Source organism: Aspergillus welwitschiae, assembly GCF_003344945.1.
Source record: "Aspergillus welwitschiae strain CBS 139.54b unplaced genomic scaffold BDQ94scaffold_7, whole genome shotgun sequence".
NCBI lineage: Eukaryota > Fungi > Ascomycota > Eurotiomycetes > Eurotiales > Aspergillaceae > Aspergillus > Aspergillus welwitschiae.
Genome location: NW_020798701.1, coordinates 41777 through 58580, shown reverse-complemented (window position 1 = coordinate 58580; position 16804 = coordinate 41777). Strand labels below are relative to the sequence as shown.

The window sequence follows — 16804 nt, the reverse complement described above, 5'->3', positions numbered from 1 at the left end:
AACCTATTTCTACTACTAGTAGTATACAGTTTACTCAACGTACAATGTCGGACATGTAGTATGTCTTCCCGTTGAGCCGGCTATATAAATTGCTAGCCATCCAGGTGCTCCGTTGTCTGCAACAAGAGCATAGTCCTGACTATTAGTTGTCAAATGCCTAGATACCAATAGAACTTGGTTTATGAGTAACTGAGAACGTTAAAACCTTAATAGAATAGTCAGTAATACAGTCAATCACGCAACTCAGCAAGAAATACATATGTACGAGGGTTTATGCAGTAGGCGGTGACGAAGCAACGGCGTGATGTGCTGGATGTTTGTCCCGCTCGGGCTGAAGTCACGTGAAATTATGCGTCGGTACCTCATCAGCCATTGCCGGCAGCTCTGACTGGAAGGTACCCCTTCCCCAGAGACCATTTGTCTCGTGTTCTGTTGCTCCCAGAAACGAGAGCCTGGGTCTGTTCTTGTGGGTGCCAGCTTGTGAATCTTGCTCCCTGTGCTTGGTGTTCCGGAGTTCGACGACCACGCCTTTTCCAGCCAGACCTTCTCCCCGCACTCGCGCTTTCGCCGAACGATGCCCGCTTTCGCCCTGACCCCCAATGGACTGACCTTACGCCTTGCCTGAAACATCTTGACTTCGCGATAATCGGAATATCATCTCTATCTAGAGCTCGTCACCCTTGCCGGGTGCGATGTCAAGGCCATGGAGGCCGATTGGGATGAACTGTCGCGCATTCCGGTGCCTGCACCGAGCGTGCATGCCCTGCCGACAATCGCAACCGCAATAGCCTTTGATGATGTGATGGAGTTGTTGTGGGTGGGAAATGAATTTGTCGGTTTTCCATTATTTGCAGCTACTACCGAAGGCTGTGCTGACCAGCGTTTGTGTACTCCACTAGGGACGAATCACCTCTTTCTTCGGCCCTGAACTTCAGCGATATACCTCCGTCCGGGCACATCCTGCGACGGAGCCGGTACGGCAGATTATTTTCCATGACAGAGGCGTTATCTCGCTCTCCCCGAAAAGTGTGCACATGATAACACGGCGCGGCTTGACACAATGGCACATCGCTCATGAGGAAATGACCGATATCCGCTGCATGAGCTTCACAGCCCAAACCAACCGGATTATAGTGGCAGGATGTCAGAAATCGATGTTTACAATTGATATTGATAAGGGAATTATAATAGACAAGCTGCATACCGAGTATAACTACACAATCATGAAGAAGAGCCGATACCTTTGCGCAGCGACAGATACGGGCTCAGTCAACGCGCTGAGCCTGAACGACTTCAGTGTGGTGAAGTCGTGGAAAGCACACGGGACTGCAGTTAATGATATGGATGCTCGGAATGATCTTTTGGTTACCTGCGGCTTCTCTGTCAGGCATCTGGGTTCCCCGATCGTCGATCCGTTGGCCAACGTGTACGACCTGAAGACCCTTTCGCCGTTACCCCCGATACCCTTTCACGCCGGAGCTGCCTATGTACGGATGCACCCGAAGTTGCATACAACGAGTTTTGTTGCATCTCAGACAGGCCAGCTTCAGGTTGTGGACCTGATGAATCCGAATGCCATCAACCTTCGCCAGGCGAACGTTTCCTTCATGCTCGGTATCGACCTGTCACCATCCGGAGAAGCATTAGCTATTAATGATGCCGAATGTGCAATTCATCTATGGGGATCGCCAGCAAAGGTTCATTTCAATGAGATGAGCAAAGAAGCAGAATTCGGCGATGTAGCTCCTCGTCCCCCTACCCTGGATTGGTCTCCAGAAACGCCTCTGAGTATGATTGGCATGCCATATTATCACGAGCGTCTTTTCTCTGCGTGGCCGAGTCATCTAGTTTTCGAAGTCGGCAGTCCCCCTCCTCAGGTAGATCAGGCTCTGATCCCTTATCTCCGTCCGGCAGAGCTCGGTCACCATGCGCCGAATCCGAAGAAGACACGGCGTTATCAGGTGGAGAACACTCGCGCTCTGGCTTCTGCTGAGCCTGCTCTTATTGCTCCCAAGTTTTTGAGTGAAAAGGCACGAGAGCAGAATAAGGCAAAATCAGAGGGGGCTATAAGTGACGCTGCCGAGGCTCTGGCGGGTGCCAAAATCAATGGAGAAACGGACGATGATCCTCTCCTCAAATACAGCAATGTTGAGATCAAATACAGTAGGTTTGGTGTCGATGACTTCGATTTTAGGTAAGTTTTCTCGTATTCCGTGGAATGATACACAGCAACTTATGCTTTGAATAGGTTCTACAATCAGACGACGTTCTCTGGTTTGGAGACACATATTGCAAATTCCTTCACGAACGCTCTCCTTCAACTTTTCAAATTCATCCCTTATATACGCAACGTAGCTCTCCACCATGCCGCAAGTTCTTGTATTTTCGAGACATGTCTGCTCTGCGAGATGGGCTACCTGTTCGATATGCTCGAAAAAGCGAGCGGCCAAAACTGCCAAGCAACGAACCTACTGAAGACCTTCAGCAGTTATCGCGAAGCGTCCAACCTAGGTCTGTTTGAAGAAAACTTGACAAATAAGTCACTTTCGGCTGCGATTCAAGCTGTCAACAGATTCTTCCTGGGTCAGATTTCGCACGACTTCCGTATGATTTCGCCGAGCTCGGACGACCTAGACCACAGACTAGCAACGGTCGCGTCCGAGTCCATTCGCTGCATGTTCTGCCAGAACGAGATTGTGAGACCGGGAAACTCTCTTGTCAACGAGCTGAACTATCCTGCGATCGATATCAAGCAAGCTCGCAGGAATCCTGCCTTCCGGTTCTCAAATATCTTACGGGCCAGCATTGAGCGAGAAGCGCAAAACAGAGGCTGGTGCAACTACTGTCGTCGATATCAGCAAGTTGCTATTCGGAAATCAGTTCACCGCATGCCTCAGGTCCTGATGCTTAATGCGGCTCTCACCAACCCCATCTGCCGGCGGCTTTGGGCAATTCCTGGGTGGTTGCCGGAAGAAGTTGGAATCGTCATCGAAGGTGGTCAGATCCTATGCTTCGAAGGTGAAGACTTGAAACTTCGAGTCCAAGCTAAGATGCCTGGTCTGGTGGTATATGACCTGGTAGGTTTGGTTTGTGAGATCGATATTCCAGAGCACCAAAAGGCACATCTAGTCTCTTTCATCAACGTATCCATCTCATCTCGTGAACCGGAAGCCAAGAACAAGTGGCATCTTTTCAATGACTTCCTCGTTACGGAAGTCGACAAAGAAGAAGCCCTCCGCTTCAATCAACCATGGAAGATACCGTGCGTGCTAGCCTACCAGGTGCAAGACGGTCGACATGCTATGGATGATACTTGGAAAGACGCGCTCGACACCACTCTTCTCTTCCGTGACTGGTCGCTAAAGTAAGTTGAGCTCCTTCTAGTAGCAAGTGCTTCGCGCTAACCTTCCCTTTCTCAGTGGTGGCCGTCCGGTAGAGTCTCGCGTCACGCTCTCCGAAAAGGAGAAGCCCACCCCCGGTACGCCTGTTGCTCTCGATACCGAGTTTGTAGATCTTGAGAAAGCAGAAATCGATGTGAAAGCGGATGGCTCTCAGGAAATTGTACGCCCCAGTAAGAGCGGTCTTGCTAGGGTGTCTGTTCTCAGAGGCTCAGGGATCCGAGAAGGTGTTCCCTTCATAGACGACTATATCACCATAAAAGAGAATATCGTCGATTACGTCACTCAGTACTCAGGGATTAAGCCCGGGGACCTGGACCCTAGGGTTAGCCAGCATAACCTTGTCCCGCTGAAGGTGGCATACAAGAAGCTCTGGCTGCTCCTCAACTTAGGCTGCGTGTTTGTCGGACACGGCTTAGCCTCTGATTTCCGCAAAGTTAACATTCAAGTCCCCAAAAGCCAGACCGTGGACACCCAATACTTATTCTTCCACCCCGGAAAGAATCGCCGTCTGAGCCTTCGTTATCTGGCCTGGGCGGTGTTCAAGGAATACATCCAAGAGGAACCGGCCGATGACAGCCAAGGACACGACTCCATTGAAGACGCACGCATGGCACTGCGTCTATGGAAGAAATTTAAAGAATACGAAGATGCAGGCATTGTGTCTCAAATATTGGAAGAGATCTTCCGCGAAGGTTCTAAGCTTGGATTCCGACCCCCTCCCAGGAACGGTGTCCCAACCGTGCTCTCCCGCCCCGGAACGGCGGTTACGATGCAGAACAACAGCGGTCGCAATACTCCCAGCACTTCTGATGTTGCCGGCGCCGCTGCTAGTGCACCAGCCACTCCCAGACAGGCGTTCCGACGCTCCATCGCTCTGACGCCCAGCAACGGCAGCTTTGCTGGCCCTGGAACGGGTGACTTCTTCAGTGGAAGTCCCCTGAAGTGAACATCTCCGTCTGAATCGGAGTATAGATCTTTAACGACGTTTGCATATGATGTTATCGACTTGCTATATCGACAAGTTCTCAAGATAGAGGCGACATTTGGATGTCCTGTCATAGTTGGCTATACATGAAGTGAATTTGGAAGTGACATCACATGTCACTCGATAGATAGAAAATAACCCAATTTATCTATTCAACAGACGATCCGAAAAACAAGCAGCACATAGAATGTAGCTTGGAAATAAGGCGCCGTAGATCGCTTCTGGAGGATATTCGTATTGGAAGAGCCATTCGCAGTAGTTTACCGGCCTGAGGCCACCGAGCGGGGAATGACGTGGTGGGATTCGATCAGCTCCTCCACAACGACAACCTCCGACTCGGCTCTCTGTTTTGCCAACTTCACCCCTCTACACTTTTGGCCCTTTCACACGAGGGCATTCACCCAAGCACATAACGTGCTTTTTATTTAAATCTTTGCTTTTTCTCATTTGTCACTCTGAATAATACTCCAATCCCTTGTTCAACCTACCGTCTCCCGGAAAACCCCTCCCTAGCAACCTGCCCCGCTCCCGTCAACAACACACACCAGCATGTCGCGCCATCGCATTAAAGCTGTCAGCTACGACGAAGATGACTTTGACGATGACTATGACTCCCCGGATCCCGAGGAGGAAGAGTTTCTTGAGCAGTGTACTACGGAAGTGTTGAACCAGCTCCGTGCGGGGGACCCTCCTGTCACCGCGACTCGCGATGAGGTGCAAGAGGCGCTATGGCACTACTACAATGATGTTGAGAAGTCTGTGAACTACTTGAGAGGTGCGTTATCACTCCTTTTCCGGAAGAGAAATATTGGTTGCATTCCAGCAGGAATGGCATGCTGCTTCTCTGGATGCTAATCAGAACCATTGGGTGCAGGTAAAAAGACGAAAGAAGTCAAGAAGAAACAGGTTCCGGCTCCGGCTCCGGCTGCCAAGGCAAAAGCAAGCACAGGTAAGCGCATCTGCTCGTGTTCACTATGGTGGTTGGGCTTGGGTCACCCGCAATTTGCCTTACACCTAAACGTATTTTCGGTCTGAGTTTCGTAAACTGTGAGTATTACTCTTACCCCTTGTGATTGATTGCTTTGAACTAACGCCGTTACGGAAGTTGAAGTATGTTCTAACAGACTTCCTAGTGCCTGTATATCCTGTTCCGTTATCTCCTCCGGCCTCTTCAACTGCACATTTCTCAGCAGCCGACTTCTTCCGCGATGCACCGTGGCTTAACATACCTGCACACCGTAAGGCGGACATACTCGTTGAGCCTCTATATCCTCGATTGGGTCTGCTTGGTGGAGCTCCTGAGAATTCGGGGAAGGTGTCCAAGTTGGCTGCTTTGGCTGCTGCGCGCAAGAAGAAAGAGGGGGAGAAGTCTGCTGCTCCAACTCCTACACCTCCGTCGGAAGTTGAAAGTTCCCGGCCATCTTCCACTGAGCGAAAGAGCCCTGCCCTTTCTCTCCGTGAGAGACTCGCTAGCAATGGCAAGCCGCAGAAATCGTCAGAGGGTCTGCAATCGCTTCGGTCACTCAATAAGGGATCGCGGCTGGGAAGCCCTTCGCCCCAGAAAATGCCGTCCCCAGAGCCAAGAAAACAAAGCAGTCCGGAGGTCACTGGGCAGGCAGATTTGGAACCACCCGTGTCAGTCGACAAGAAGCAGGAAGAAGAACCCGGTCTCAACATCCGTGCACCACCATCCACATTTGCCAGCACGATCGTTGGAGAAGCGACACGCCCAAAGATGGCCGAGCCCAGCCACCTATCTGCCAGCACATTAGATCTCATCAAGATATACGGTCAAGAATTTGCTGAACCCTTTGATTTTGCAGGCCCAAGCCCCGACGATGTTGTCTTGAATGCTCAGAGCTCTGCAAAAGGTTTGGCTATTCGGCGCAAGATATAGATCCTCCCTAATGGACATGCAGGCTTCAAATCGAAACAACCTGCTTCTAAGTCAGCAGGTGACAAGAAATCCCAGGCTGGTTTGGCTGAAGGCATGAACAGCCTGAGTGTAGAGGAGAAGGTGAATGTGAAGAGCAAGAACCTAGATGTGCTGTCTGAGTATCAGAAAACGCAACGGAAGAAAGCTATGAACTTCGCCGTTATCGGTTCGTTACTATCCGTCTCTCTGTAGTGGACGCCACTGACAGGCGATTAGGTCATGTTGACGCAGGAAAGAGTACGTTAATGGGACGCCTGCTGGCCGACCTCAAAGCCGTCGATCAGCGCACGCTGGAGAAATATCGCAAAGAAGCTGAAAAGATCGGGAAAGGATCATTTGCCCTTGCCTGGGTGTTGGATCAAGGCTCCGAGGAGAGGGCTCGTGGTGTTACTATTGATATTGCAACAAACAAGTTTGAGACGGAGAGTACGGTGTTTACGATCGTGGATGCTCCGGGTCATCGGGACTTTGTACCCAATATGATTGCGGGCGCCAGTCAGGCCGATTTTGCTGTCCTTGTCATCGATTCTAGCATAGGCAATTTCGAGTCTGGTCTGAAAGGTCAAACAAAGGAGCATGCTCTCCTCGTGCGGAGTATGGGTGTGCAGAGGGTCATCATTGCTGTGAACAAGATGGACTCTGTCCAATGGGACCAAGGTCGCTTTGAGGAGATTGAACAGCAGGTTTCCTCATTCCTAACCACTGCTGGATTCCAAGCCAAGAATATCGCATTCGTGCCTTGCTCGGGTATCAGCGGCGATAACGTTACCAGGCGCAGTGAGGACCCGAATGTCTCATGGTACAAGGGTCGTACTTTGATCGAGGAGCTTGAGGCCACGGAACCTTACGTCCATGCCATTGAGAAGCCGTTGAGAATGACCATTGGCGATGTCTTCCGGGGCAGCGTTCAGAATCCTCTTTCCATATCCGGTCGCATCGACGCTGGTAGTCTCCAGGTTGGCGACCAGATCCTCACGATGCCTAGTGGCGAAAAGGCCACGATACGCAGCTTGGAAGTGGATGGGGAGCCCAGCGACTGGGCGGTGGCGGGTCAGAACGTCACGCTCAACCTGGTCAACATTGATCCCATCCATCTCCGATCTGGCGATGTCATTTGCCGTGCCTCGGCACCCATTGCCAATGTTACGTCCTTTACATGCAAGGTGCTGGCCTTTGACCATCTGTTGCCCAGCATGGTGGACATCCACCGGGGTCGGCTGCACGTACCCGGCCGGATCAGCCAGCTGGTCGCAACGTTGGACAAGGTGACTGGCGCAAGCATCAAGAAAAGGCCTAAGATTGTTGCTCCCGGTACTGTGGCACGGATAGTGGTAGAGATGGACCAGGCGGTACCTCTGGAGGCGCCCACACGCATTGTACTACGAGCTGGAGGTGAAACGGTGGCCGCCGGATTGCTAGAGTAGATGGTGGCCTGAGTGCATTGTGAGGACCATATATATATATTGGATCTAAAGAGGATGTTCCTCTAGTTACATAGGCACATTTACACATTATATATATAATTTACTCTCCGCGCCACTTCGGTGTCCTAGATTCAATAGTAGTAGTACTAGCTACCGATAATAATATATCGTGATCGGCAAATTGGTAATGACCTATCACTACTACTGATACTCCTACTACTTACTAGTATTGATCATCATATTATGGAGTGAAAATGATGCTTTGACTGTGACTACTACTATACTAATCTTACTATACAAGACTACTATGTTTGGCTACTAGTGTGCTAGTAATTCCTACTGCTCGAATGGTACCCTTGGTGGCTGAGAGAGAGAAAGGGTCCCATTCAGCCGTATCAACTGAAACAAAGATCAAACGATCTGGCCAGGCTGGCAGAAACATGAGGTCTTGGCTGGCTCAATAATTCAGGAATTCAGGCCAAGCTAGGATGCGCCTCCTGAGTGGGGAGGATGTATCCACTTCTTCCACCGGAAGACCCTGGGGTGATCTCTGTGACTCAAAAAGGAGTAATGATTTGACTCAATGATGGTCAACAGTGGAATCTGGCCATGTGGTGATTGACGAGTTCTTGACAGGCTGGCCCCTTTTTTTTTTGCCCTCTCATCATCCTTCAGCGTAAACCCCCGGACTCAGCAGGGTCAATCTCCCGGCAAAGGGCGCCGAAGGAACGGAACGGCCAGTTGTCCAAGTGCCGAAAGAGGCAAAGTTCCCCTGGAGGAGTGAAGAACGCCTAACCGAAGCGAGCGAATCACGCGACGATTCTAGCAAGTTCGGTGGACCGCCTTCCCCCAAATGGACGAACGCCTTCCATTTTTCCGCCGGCAGAACCACCGGGCGGTGGCCGTGCACGCTGACTCAGCAGTGCCCTGGACGCGTCGGGGGCCAATCACAGGCCGAGGAGTAACCTTAAAGTCAGATACCCGCGAAAAGGCCAGCATGGCCGCTGCGCTTTCTTTGCCGCTGGCAAGCCATACAAGAAGCTGGCCGGAGCTTCTCTGGACACTCTTTCTTCTCTCCGTCGTCGCCTTCTTTCACCCAACTATCTTCCCTCCCCCTTCCCTCCTCCCCCCCTTCGCTCTTTCTTCCCTTTCCTTCCCGTTCTCATCTGGGTTGGATTGTATTTAGTTTTTTCTTCTTTCTTCGTGCCGGGGAAAAAACTGTGTACGAGGAATAGGAGGATTTCTTTACCGCATACCCACTTTCATTCGCTGCTGTCTCCAATTGAGCAGCTCGTCGATTAAAAGTCTACGACGTGTCCTCCGGTGAAAGGACATTACACACATCATGGCGCGCATCTCGCATCAGGGTGCGGCCAAGCCCTTCACGGCTTGGACCACCATCTTCTACTTGTTGCTTGTTTTCATTGCCCCCCTCGCCTTCTTCGGCACCGCACACGCTCAGGATGAGACGTCGCCTCAAGAGAGCTACGGAACTGGTAAGCAGAGGGTTTTCCAGGCATATTGAAAGAAGCACACTAACATTATTTGTTCTGAAACAGTCATTGGTATTGATCTGGGAACCACCTACTCCTGTGTCGGTGTTATGCAGAATGGAAAGGTCGAAATTCTCGTGAACGACCAAGGAAACCGTATCACCCCTTCATACGTCGCTTTCACCGATGAGGAACGCCTGGTCGGTGACGCCGCTAAGAACCAATACGCCGCCAACCCCAGACGGACCATCTTTGACATCAAGTAAGTTTTCTGCTCCTCGCGGGTTTCGGGGAAATCTGTTACTGACGTTCCCTAGGCGCCTGATCGGTCGCAAGTTCGATGACAAGGATGTCCAGAAGGACGCCAAGCACTTCCCCTACAAGGTCGTCAACAAGGACGGCAAGCCCCACGTCAAGGTCGATGTCAACCAGACCCCCAAGACCCTGACCCCCGAGGAGGTTTCCGCCATGGTTCTTGGTAAGATGAAGGAGATCGCCGAGGGCTACCTTGGAAAGAAGGTTACCCACGCCGTTGTCACCGTCCCCGCCTACTTCAACGACGCCCAGAGACAGGCCACCAAGGACGCTGGTACCATTGCCGGCCTGAACGTTCTCCGTGTCGTCAACGAGCCCACCGCCGCCGCTATCGCCTACGGATTGGACAAGACTGGTGATGAGCGCCAGGTTATCGTCTACGATCTTGGTGGTGGTACTTTCGATGTCTCCCTCCTGTCCATCGACAACGGTGTCTTCGAGGTCTTGGCTACCGCTGGTGACACCCACTTGGGTGGTGAGGACTTTGACCAGCGTGTCATGGACCACTTCGTCAAGCTCTACAACAAGAAGAACAACGTCGATGTCACCAAGGATCTCAAGGCCATGGGTAAGCTGAAGCGCGAGGTTGAGAAGGCCAAGCGTACTCTGTCTTCCCAGATGTCCACCCGTATTGAGATCGAGGCCTTCCACAACGGCGAGGACTTCTCCGAGACCCTCACCCGCGCCAAGTTCGAGGAGCTGAACATGGACCTCTTCAAGAAGACCCTGAAGCCTGTTGAGCAGGTGCTCAAGGATGCTAAGGTCAAGAAGTCCGAGGTTGACGACATCGTCCTCGTCGGTGGTTCTACCCGTATCCCCAAGGTCCAGGCTCTCCTCGAGGAGTTCTTCGGTGGCAAGAAGGCCAGCAAGGGTATCAACCCTGACGAGGCTGTTGCTTTCGGTGCTGCCGTCCAGGGTGGTGTCCTTTCCGGTGAGGAGGGTACCGGCGACGTTGTTCTGATGGATGTCAACCCCCTGACCCTGGGTATTGAGACCACTGGTGGTGTCATGACCAAGCTCATCCCCCGCAACACTGTCATCCCCACCCGCAAGTCCCAGATCTTCTCCACCGCCGCTGATAACCAGCCCACCGTCCTCATCCAAGTTTGTAAGTGTCTTATGCCTTGACCGAGAAGCCTGGAATGCCTGCTAACTGTTACAGACGAGGGTGAGCGTTCCCTGACCAAGGACAACAACCTGCTCGGCAAGTTCGAGCTTACCGGCATTCCCCCGGCTCCCCGTGGTGTTCCTCAGATTGAGGTCTCCTTCGACCTGGATGCCAACGGTATCCTGAAGGTTCACGCCAGCGACAAGGGCACCGGCAAGGCCGAGTCCATCACCATCACCAACGACAAGGGTCGTCTGTCCCAGGAGGAGATTGACCGCATGGTCGCCGAGGCCGAGGAGTTCGCCGAGGAGGACAAGGCCATCAAGGCCAAGATCGAGGCCCGCAACACCCTGGAGAACTACGCGTTCAGCCTGAAGAACCAGGTCAACGACGAGAACGGACTGGGTGGCCAGATCGACGAGGACGACAAGCAGACCATCCTGGACGCCGTCAAGGAGGTGACTGAGTGGCTCGAGGACAACGCTGCCACTGCTACCACCGAGGACTTCGAGGAGCAGAAGGAGCAGCTCTCGAACGTGGCGTACCCGATCACCAGCAAGCTGTATGGCTCTGCGCCGGCGGACGAGGATGACGAGCCCAGCGGGCATGATGAACTGTAAAATTACCATACCATTAGAGGGATCTTTATGGAGTTAGCTTTTTGATTGTGTGTTTTGTTGAGACAATTGTTTTGGCCCGGTTTTTGCTGACCAGTCGTCCAACCGAGTATGATACCTGACCTGACCTTGACTTGAATTAGAGGCAGCAATTGCATGATACCTTTTATATCACATGAATTCTATCTCCTGTAGATCATAGACTATACACAAAAAGGACAGACAACCCAACCACCACACAATATAACCAATCCACTCTAATACAATCCTATATAATACACTAAATCCTCCCCTCACATCTTCGAAATAACCTCCCTGATCCCCTCAACAACCACCTGATGATCATCCTCCTGCTTCAACCCACTCACCACCACCACCCCCACAATCCCATCCACCCCCCTCACCCGAATCGGGAACGCACCCCCATGAATCGCAAACTCATCCGCCGCCCCTCCACCCCCAGTACTCGTCAACGCAAACTTCCTCACAAACGCCGCCTCCACCTCACTCGCTTCCGCCCCCGTCGAACTCAACATCTTCTGCCTCATCAACCAGCTCGACATGCCCCACCGCAACACCGTGTTCCGCTTCCGCCGCACCCACACCTCGTTGTCCGCCACCGTGCCGGGCTCCGTCGCGCATTGGAAAATAACGTGTGGTTCGGAGCCCCCGGTCAAAGCGATGGAAACTAGGGCCGGTTTGCGTTGTGTGGGTGGGAGAGATAGAATGCGCTCGCGCAGGGCCAGACCGAGGGTCCACGCGGTGCTGGAGGTGAAGGCGGGGAAGATTACGGAGGGGTTGGATTCGAGGGCCGCGAGGTCGCGGGGCTGTTTGGTTTGTCAAAAAGGGAGGTTAGTTCGGGGTTTGAAGAGGTGGTTTGGAGGGTTGGGTAGGGGGGGATTGAGGTTGGAATGCTTGGGGATGGGGTTTGTGGGGGTGCGGGATGGGGGAGGGAGAGACGTACGTCGGTGCTTGCGGGGGGAAGGGGAGTGTCTTCCATTTTGGTTGTTTGGTGGAGAAGTTGGGTTCTTTGTAGAAGATGAGTGACTTTGTTCGCTTTAAGGCGGGATTCAGGTGAGTAAGGAGGAGTGGGAGATAGTAGAGGAAAAGAAGAAGTAGAATATCTAGTAGATGCTGGGAAATGACAGGAGGGGTCCAGGTGGATTGATTGCTAAGCTCGGTTGGGGGTGGGGGCACACCCTGTTACATAAATGATTACATGATCATCACTTGTATACTTGGGATGCTGTCGTGCCACATCATAACATGTCTATGTAACTATGGGCCACATTATATTGACTTAGTTTAAGATATTGACAACTGGGATGGAATTTTTGCGGTGGGAGAAGATGGTGGAATCTGCATGTAATCGGGATCTTGAGTGAATGCCGGTCTTCTGACTCCGCATTGCTTTGCTTCCCCTCATCTGCAGCCACCATTTATCTCTCTCCCTGGATACCCCTTTATCTTTCTTCCTCTTCATCCCCTTTGCTAGCTATCTGATTAAGATTCAGTGATCGCCCTTCCTTACTCATGCGCCATCGACTCACAAAGCGTGCATGCGATGAGTGTATCTCCCGCAAGGTCAAGTGCAGCGGCGCCTGGCCCTGTGATACCTGCCAGAGTGCCCAAAAGCAAGTCAACTGCACTTACCTGAAACCTGCGCGGAGAAGGGGACCTAAGGTACGAAGGTATATCGGGGGTCAGGGACCGGAACACGCGACAACCGGTCCTTTGATCACTCCACATGTTGATCCGCGTGACGAGGGGATAGCCCGTGTTGAGGTAGAGCAACATGTCTCGAGTACTATCCCAACAGAAGAACTGGTCTCGGTAGTGCGCTTCTACCAGCAGGCGTCTTATAGCGTGTGGCCGGTTGTCAATGCAGAAGTGCTGTTGAACAAGCTTGAGCATGGCACGCCAGATATTGGAACCTTGTGTCTGGCCATGGCTCTCTGTGCAGCCACTATGGCACAGCTGCAGCTTGCTCCGACAACTGTTGATAGCACGATGATGGCGGCGGAGTGTATGGGGATGCGTGAAGCGCATCTCGATTTGAGGAGCGTCTTGGTCTCGTTCTTCCTGCATGTATATCATGCCAAGATCAACCAGAGGGACTCGGCCATGCGGTTCATACGAGAGGCTGTGTATGGCGCTAGGCTGTTGAAGCTGGATGAGGGTGTGGGTGAGCAAGAGACTGCGCTCGGTGCAGATGTCGTTGCTAATAAAGAGATTGTATTCCTCTTGCTCTGGGTTTCTGAAAGGTAGAAATGCCTCTTCGCAAGACCACTGTAGCTCATACTGACATTGCTCAGGGGCTATGCTATGCATCTCGGTCTCGAACCATCATATACCAGTCCTATTCGCCTACCCGACGAGGTTGATGTAGGAGACAGCGCGGATGCGAAAGGCTTGCTTGAGCTTGGCAGACTCTTTGCCACGTTCGATGGGTTTTCGTCCGGAAGGAGCACAAATTCCAGAGATAGGCTAGTAATAACTGCGGATAGTCTTGCGAAGACGGAGACAGTTCTATCGATGCTATCGTTCGGTAAAGGCGACCGACCTTCCACCCGCATTGCGGATTATTGCATCACGAAAGAATGGATGAGGACTATCATCTGGCAGGAAGCTCTGTCTCAGCGTCTGCTCTCCTCGAAATCCGGTGCCCAGCTCATGACATTTAGATTCCCGGCAGTGGTTAGCCGTGACCTTTTGATGTCGCTACAAGGCTTTACTGAGTCTGACTTGCTGCCTTTGGGGCGCGACCAGGTTTGTTTCGCGATTCTTTGGGCTGCCAGGTACTAATCGAATCCCGAGTTTAGCTGTTGAAGTGTTTCGAGATCGCCAACTCACTCGCGGATACTGTCCTGCTCACGCCATCGGTATCAACGTACTCTGCCTTCCAGTTAGGGCCACACGACTTTCTGCACGCCTTATACCAGAAGCTGCTGCCTTTCCTGGAGCAAGATCTCATGTTGAAGTCGATACTGCATAGTAAGACGGCTGAGGCCTTGCTTAAAGCCCCCGCCCGCTTACTGGACTTGAACTATGACCCTTGGTCATTCGATGACGATCAAGATAACGCTTACACTACCGAAGAGCATGTGGACTCTCCTGAGCAGTACGTTGATTCGCGATGGGCTCTCTATTAATAGAAAGTGGATGAGCGTGACTGAGTTTTTCGAAGAGATAAGACGCACTGCAGAACTGCTATTTCTCTGAACTATAAAGAACGAGTGAGCTACTGCGAAACTTGAAGGACGATTCTACCTGCAATATCACCCTTCTCCATCTCCTCGTATACCTGTGGCAACTCCTTGAAAGTCCGGACCTTGATTTCCGGTTTGACCACCCCACGCCGGACCAAGTCCACTGCCTCCATGCACTCTTTCAGTGAGCCGATGAGATTCCCGGTAACCCGGAGGCCTTTGATCACGATTGTGCAAATAGGGGTTTCCAGAACTGGACGGCCTGGCGGGATTCCCACGCAGCTTAGAGTACCCCCAACCCGCAACATGTCACAAGCATGGGCGAAGGCTTTGGCACTTCCCGCAGTCACCACAACGGCATGCGCACCAAGGCCGGTAATTTCATGAACTTTCTGCACCGGATCCGTGGAAGTAAAATCAATGAACTCTGTTGCTCCCAAACCGAGGACAAAGTCTCGCTTGTCGGCAGCGTCGACGCCAATAACCAGTGCTCCTTGTGCCTTGGCATATTGAACTGTCTGGTCAGTTTGTTGTAGCCTTGCGAAATGCACCCAACTTACCAGCCAGATGCCCAAGACCACCTCCAGCACCTACTACAACGAGCCAGTTGCCCGCCCGGATATTCGTATTGAGAACAGCCTACGGACAGTCAGCAATCAGATCCCATGCTTTGTGCTTAGAACTGTTTTACCTTGTATGCAGTTACTCCAGCACACAGCACCGGCCCGATAACCTTTGGATCTATATCATCAGGGAGAATCGTGAGGTTGTCAGCATCCAGAGCGATATACTCCTGGAAGCTGCCATCTTCATGATGGAGATGGTTCGTGCCCTTGACACAGTACTGCTCCGTGCCGGCTAAGCAGAACTCGCATCTCCTACAAATCCGACTAGCGAAGCGAATGCCGACTAGCCCGCCGACCTTCAGGTCAGCGCCACAGTTGGGACCCAGAGCCACGATCTGTCCGACACCTTCATGGCCTCCAACATGCGGCAGTTTGATCTTCGTGATTGGGTTGCCATCAGCACCAGCCGCAGTGCCGTTTTTTGTATGTAAATCTTTTCCGATCACGTTAGCCTCTGGGAAGTATTGTATGACAGAGGTTCATCAAGACTGACCACTTTGGCAGACACCTGTATACAAAACCTTCGCTAATACCTCATTTGACCCTGGGGTAGGAACGGGATAGCCTTCGCGAAACTCCACACTGCCTCCCAGTTCTCGAACAAGAGCCACCGTTTGAGTTTGGGGGATCTCGTCTGAAGGAAGCGACATAGCACCCATGTTGGATTATCTGAGTTTGGAAGACTCGGTTTCTTTCCTATGGACGAGTGCGCCAACGAAGAGGGAAGGATCACTGGGAACGAAAGCCATATAAATAATTTCCAGTCTGGTTTATGATGATATACGACACATCAATCAGGGCTCTGAAATCACGCCTCAGAATGCAATACTGTACTAGCTAGCTATTCCTTGATAGACCAAAACGCATTAGCCCAACCTAGATATTTCTCCAATTGGCCGACAAGCCCTGCAGCCGCGGGACCGAACCAGCAGGACTCGCCATACTCTATTTCTCCGAGCCAAACAACGGCGAAACAAAGAATACCCCGCACGGACCATAGGTGAACGATAGCCACTTACTTCCTCGACTTGATAATCGTCCTGCATTCATGATCATCCAGACCCTCGTGTGGCTGCTAGGGGGAATGACTTGATATTCACAACCCCTCACTTCGCGATCGTAGAGATGCTGCAGAGTTGCATGGCTCCGCAATTTCTCCGCTTGATATGCTGAATGTTTTTTTGAATAGCGGTTAGCTCGTATCGCTATTTCTCCGAAGCATGTATGCATCACGTGCATATACGGCGAGGACACTCGAGGAGGAATGCATGAAACAAGGAGGAGCTGCAGAAAGCAGCCCCCTGCAAGCTGGAACTTTTGAAGATATTGAGGGGATATTCAGGATTTCTCTTTTAGATAGTGTAAGTCATATTGACCTCTAGACGATAATCTGATCCTTTCCAGTTGTGACGTGCTATCAAGAATAATAAGCACAACTCTCGAGAATGCGGAATGTCATGTTACAACCGAATGTAGTAAGAATAAGATGAGTCTGAATTTATGTTCTTGTAGCTACAAATAGATTATTATATCTACATCAAGCAACAAATAGCAAACGTATACCAACCATTGTAATGTGATCATTGTTGCGCTCTCATTTGGCAAGGCAAATAAAGATATCCTGCTTAGTATTTGGAGGTAATTTTTAGAAAAAGAAACTTATAGTGATATAAATCATAAGGATGAAGAG

General features: G+C 51.5%; 6 protein-coding genes across 6 annotated transcripts; 4 read left to right on the top strand and 2 right to left on the bottom strand.

The window, feature by feature from the left end:
* The first annotated feature begins 406 nt into the window (after positions 1-406).
* pan2n2 (poly(A)-specific ribonuclease) lies at positions 407-4575 on the top strand. Its single transcript, XM_026774834.1, has 4 exons — positions 407-832; positions 900-2194; positions 2249-3364; positions 3420-4575. The coding sequence occupies exons 1-4, from the start codon at positions 704-706 to the stop codon at positions 4345-4347; spliced, it is 3468 nt and encodes a 1155-aa protein (XP_026629087.1). The 5' UTR covers positions 407-703; the 3' UTR covers positions 4348-4575.
* Positions 4576-4935: 360 nt separating this feature from the next.
* BDQ94DRAFT_167698 (putative translation elongation factor EF-1 subunit) lies at positions 4936-7746 on the top strand (the record flags this gene model as incomplete). The annotated part of the gene is made up of 5 exons (XM_026770875.1): positions 4936-5161; positions 5261-5335; positions 5520-6257; positions 6306-6488; positions 6539-7746. The coding sequence occupies 5 exons, from the start codon at positions 4936-4938 to the stop codon at positions 7744-7746; spliced, it is 2430 nt and encodes an 809-aa protein (XP_026629086.1).
* A 1028-nt stretch (positions 7747-8774) lies between these two features.
* Positions 8775-11561, top strand: bipA (Hsp70 family ATPase KAR2). The gene is made up of 4 exons (XM_026763750.1): positions 8775-9242; positions 9306-9501; positions 9557-10662; positions 10717-11561. Exons 1-4 carry the CDS (start codon positions 9092-9094, stop codon positions 11280-11282), a joined length of 2019 nt encoding a protein of 672 aa, XP_026629085.1. The 5' UTR covers positions 8775-9091; the 3' UTR covers positions 11283-11561.
* Positions 11455-12707, bottom strand: BDQ94DRAFT_120373 (DUF967 domain protein). The gene is made up of 2 exons (XM_026763749.1): positions 12244-12707; positions 11455-12106 (listed from the first exon to the last, which is right to left on the bottom strand). Exons 1-2 carry the CDS (start codon positions 12277-12279, stop codon positions 11573-11575), a joined length of 570 nt encoding a protein of 189 aa, XP_026629084.1. The 5' UTR covers positions 12280-12707; the 3' UTR covers positions 11455-11572.
* Positions 12708-12812: 105 nt separating this feature from the next.
* Positions 12813-14431, top strand: BDQ94DRAFT_167695 (putative C6 transcription factor; the record flags this gene model as incomplete). Its single annotated transcript, XM_026770874.1, has 3 exons — positions 12813-13543; positions 13595-14048; positions 14102-14431. The coding sequence occupies 3 exons, from the start codon at positions 12813-12815 to the stop codon at positions 14429-14431; spliced, it is 1515 nt and encodes a 504-aa protein (XP_026629083.1).
* Positions 14014-15773, bottom strand: BDQ94DRAFT_185243 (zinc-dependent alcohol dehydrogenase; the record flags this gene model as incomplete). Its single annotated transcript, XM_026774833.1, has 4 exons — positions 14014-15002; positions 15049-15127; positions 15180-15547; positions 15608-15773. 4 exons carry the CDS (start codon positions 15771-15773, stop codon positions 14521-14523), a joined length of 1095 nt encoding a protein of 364 aa, XP_026629082.1. The 3' UTR covers positions 14014-14520.
* Positions 15774-16804: the final 1031 nt, after the last annotated feature.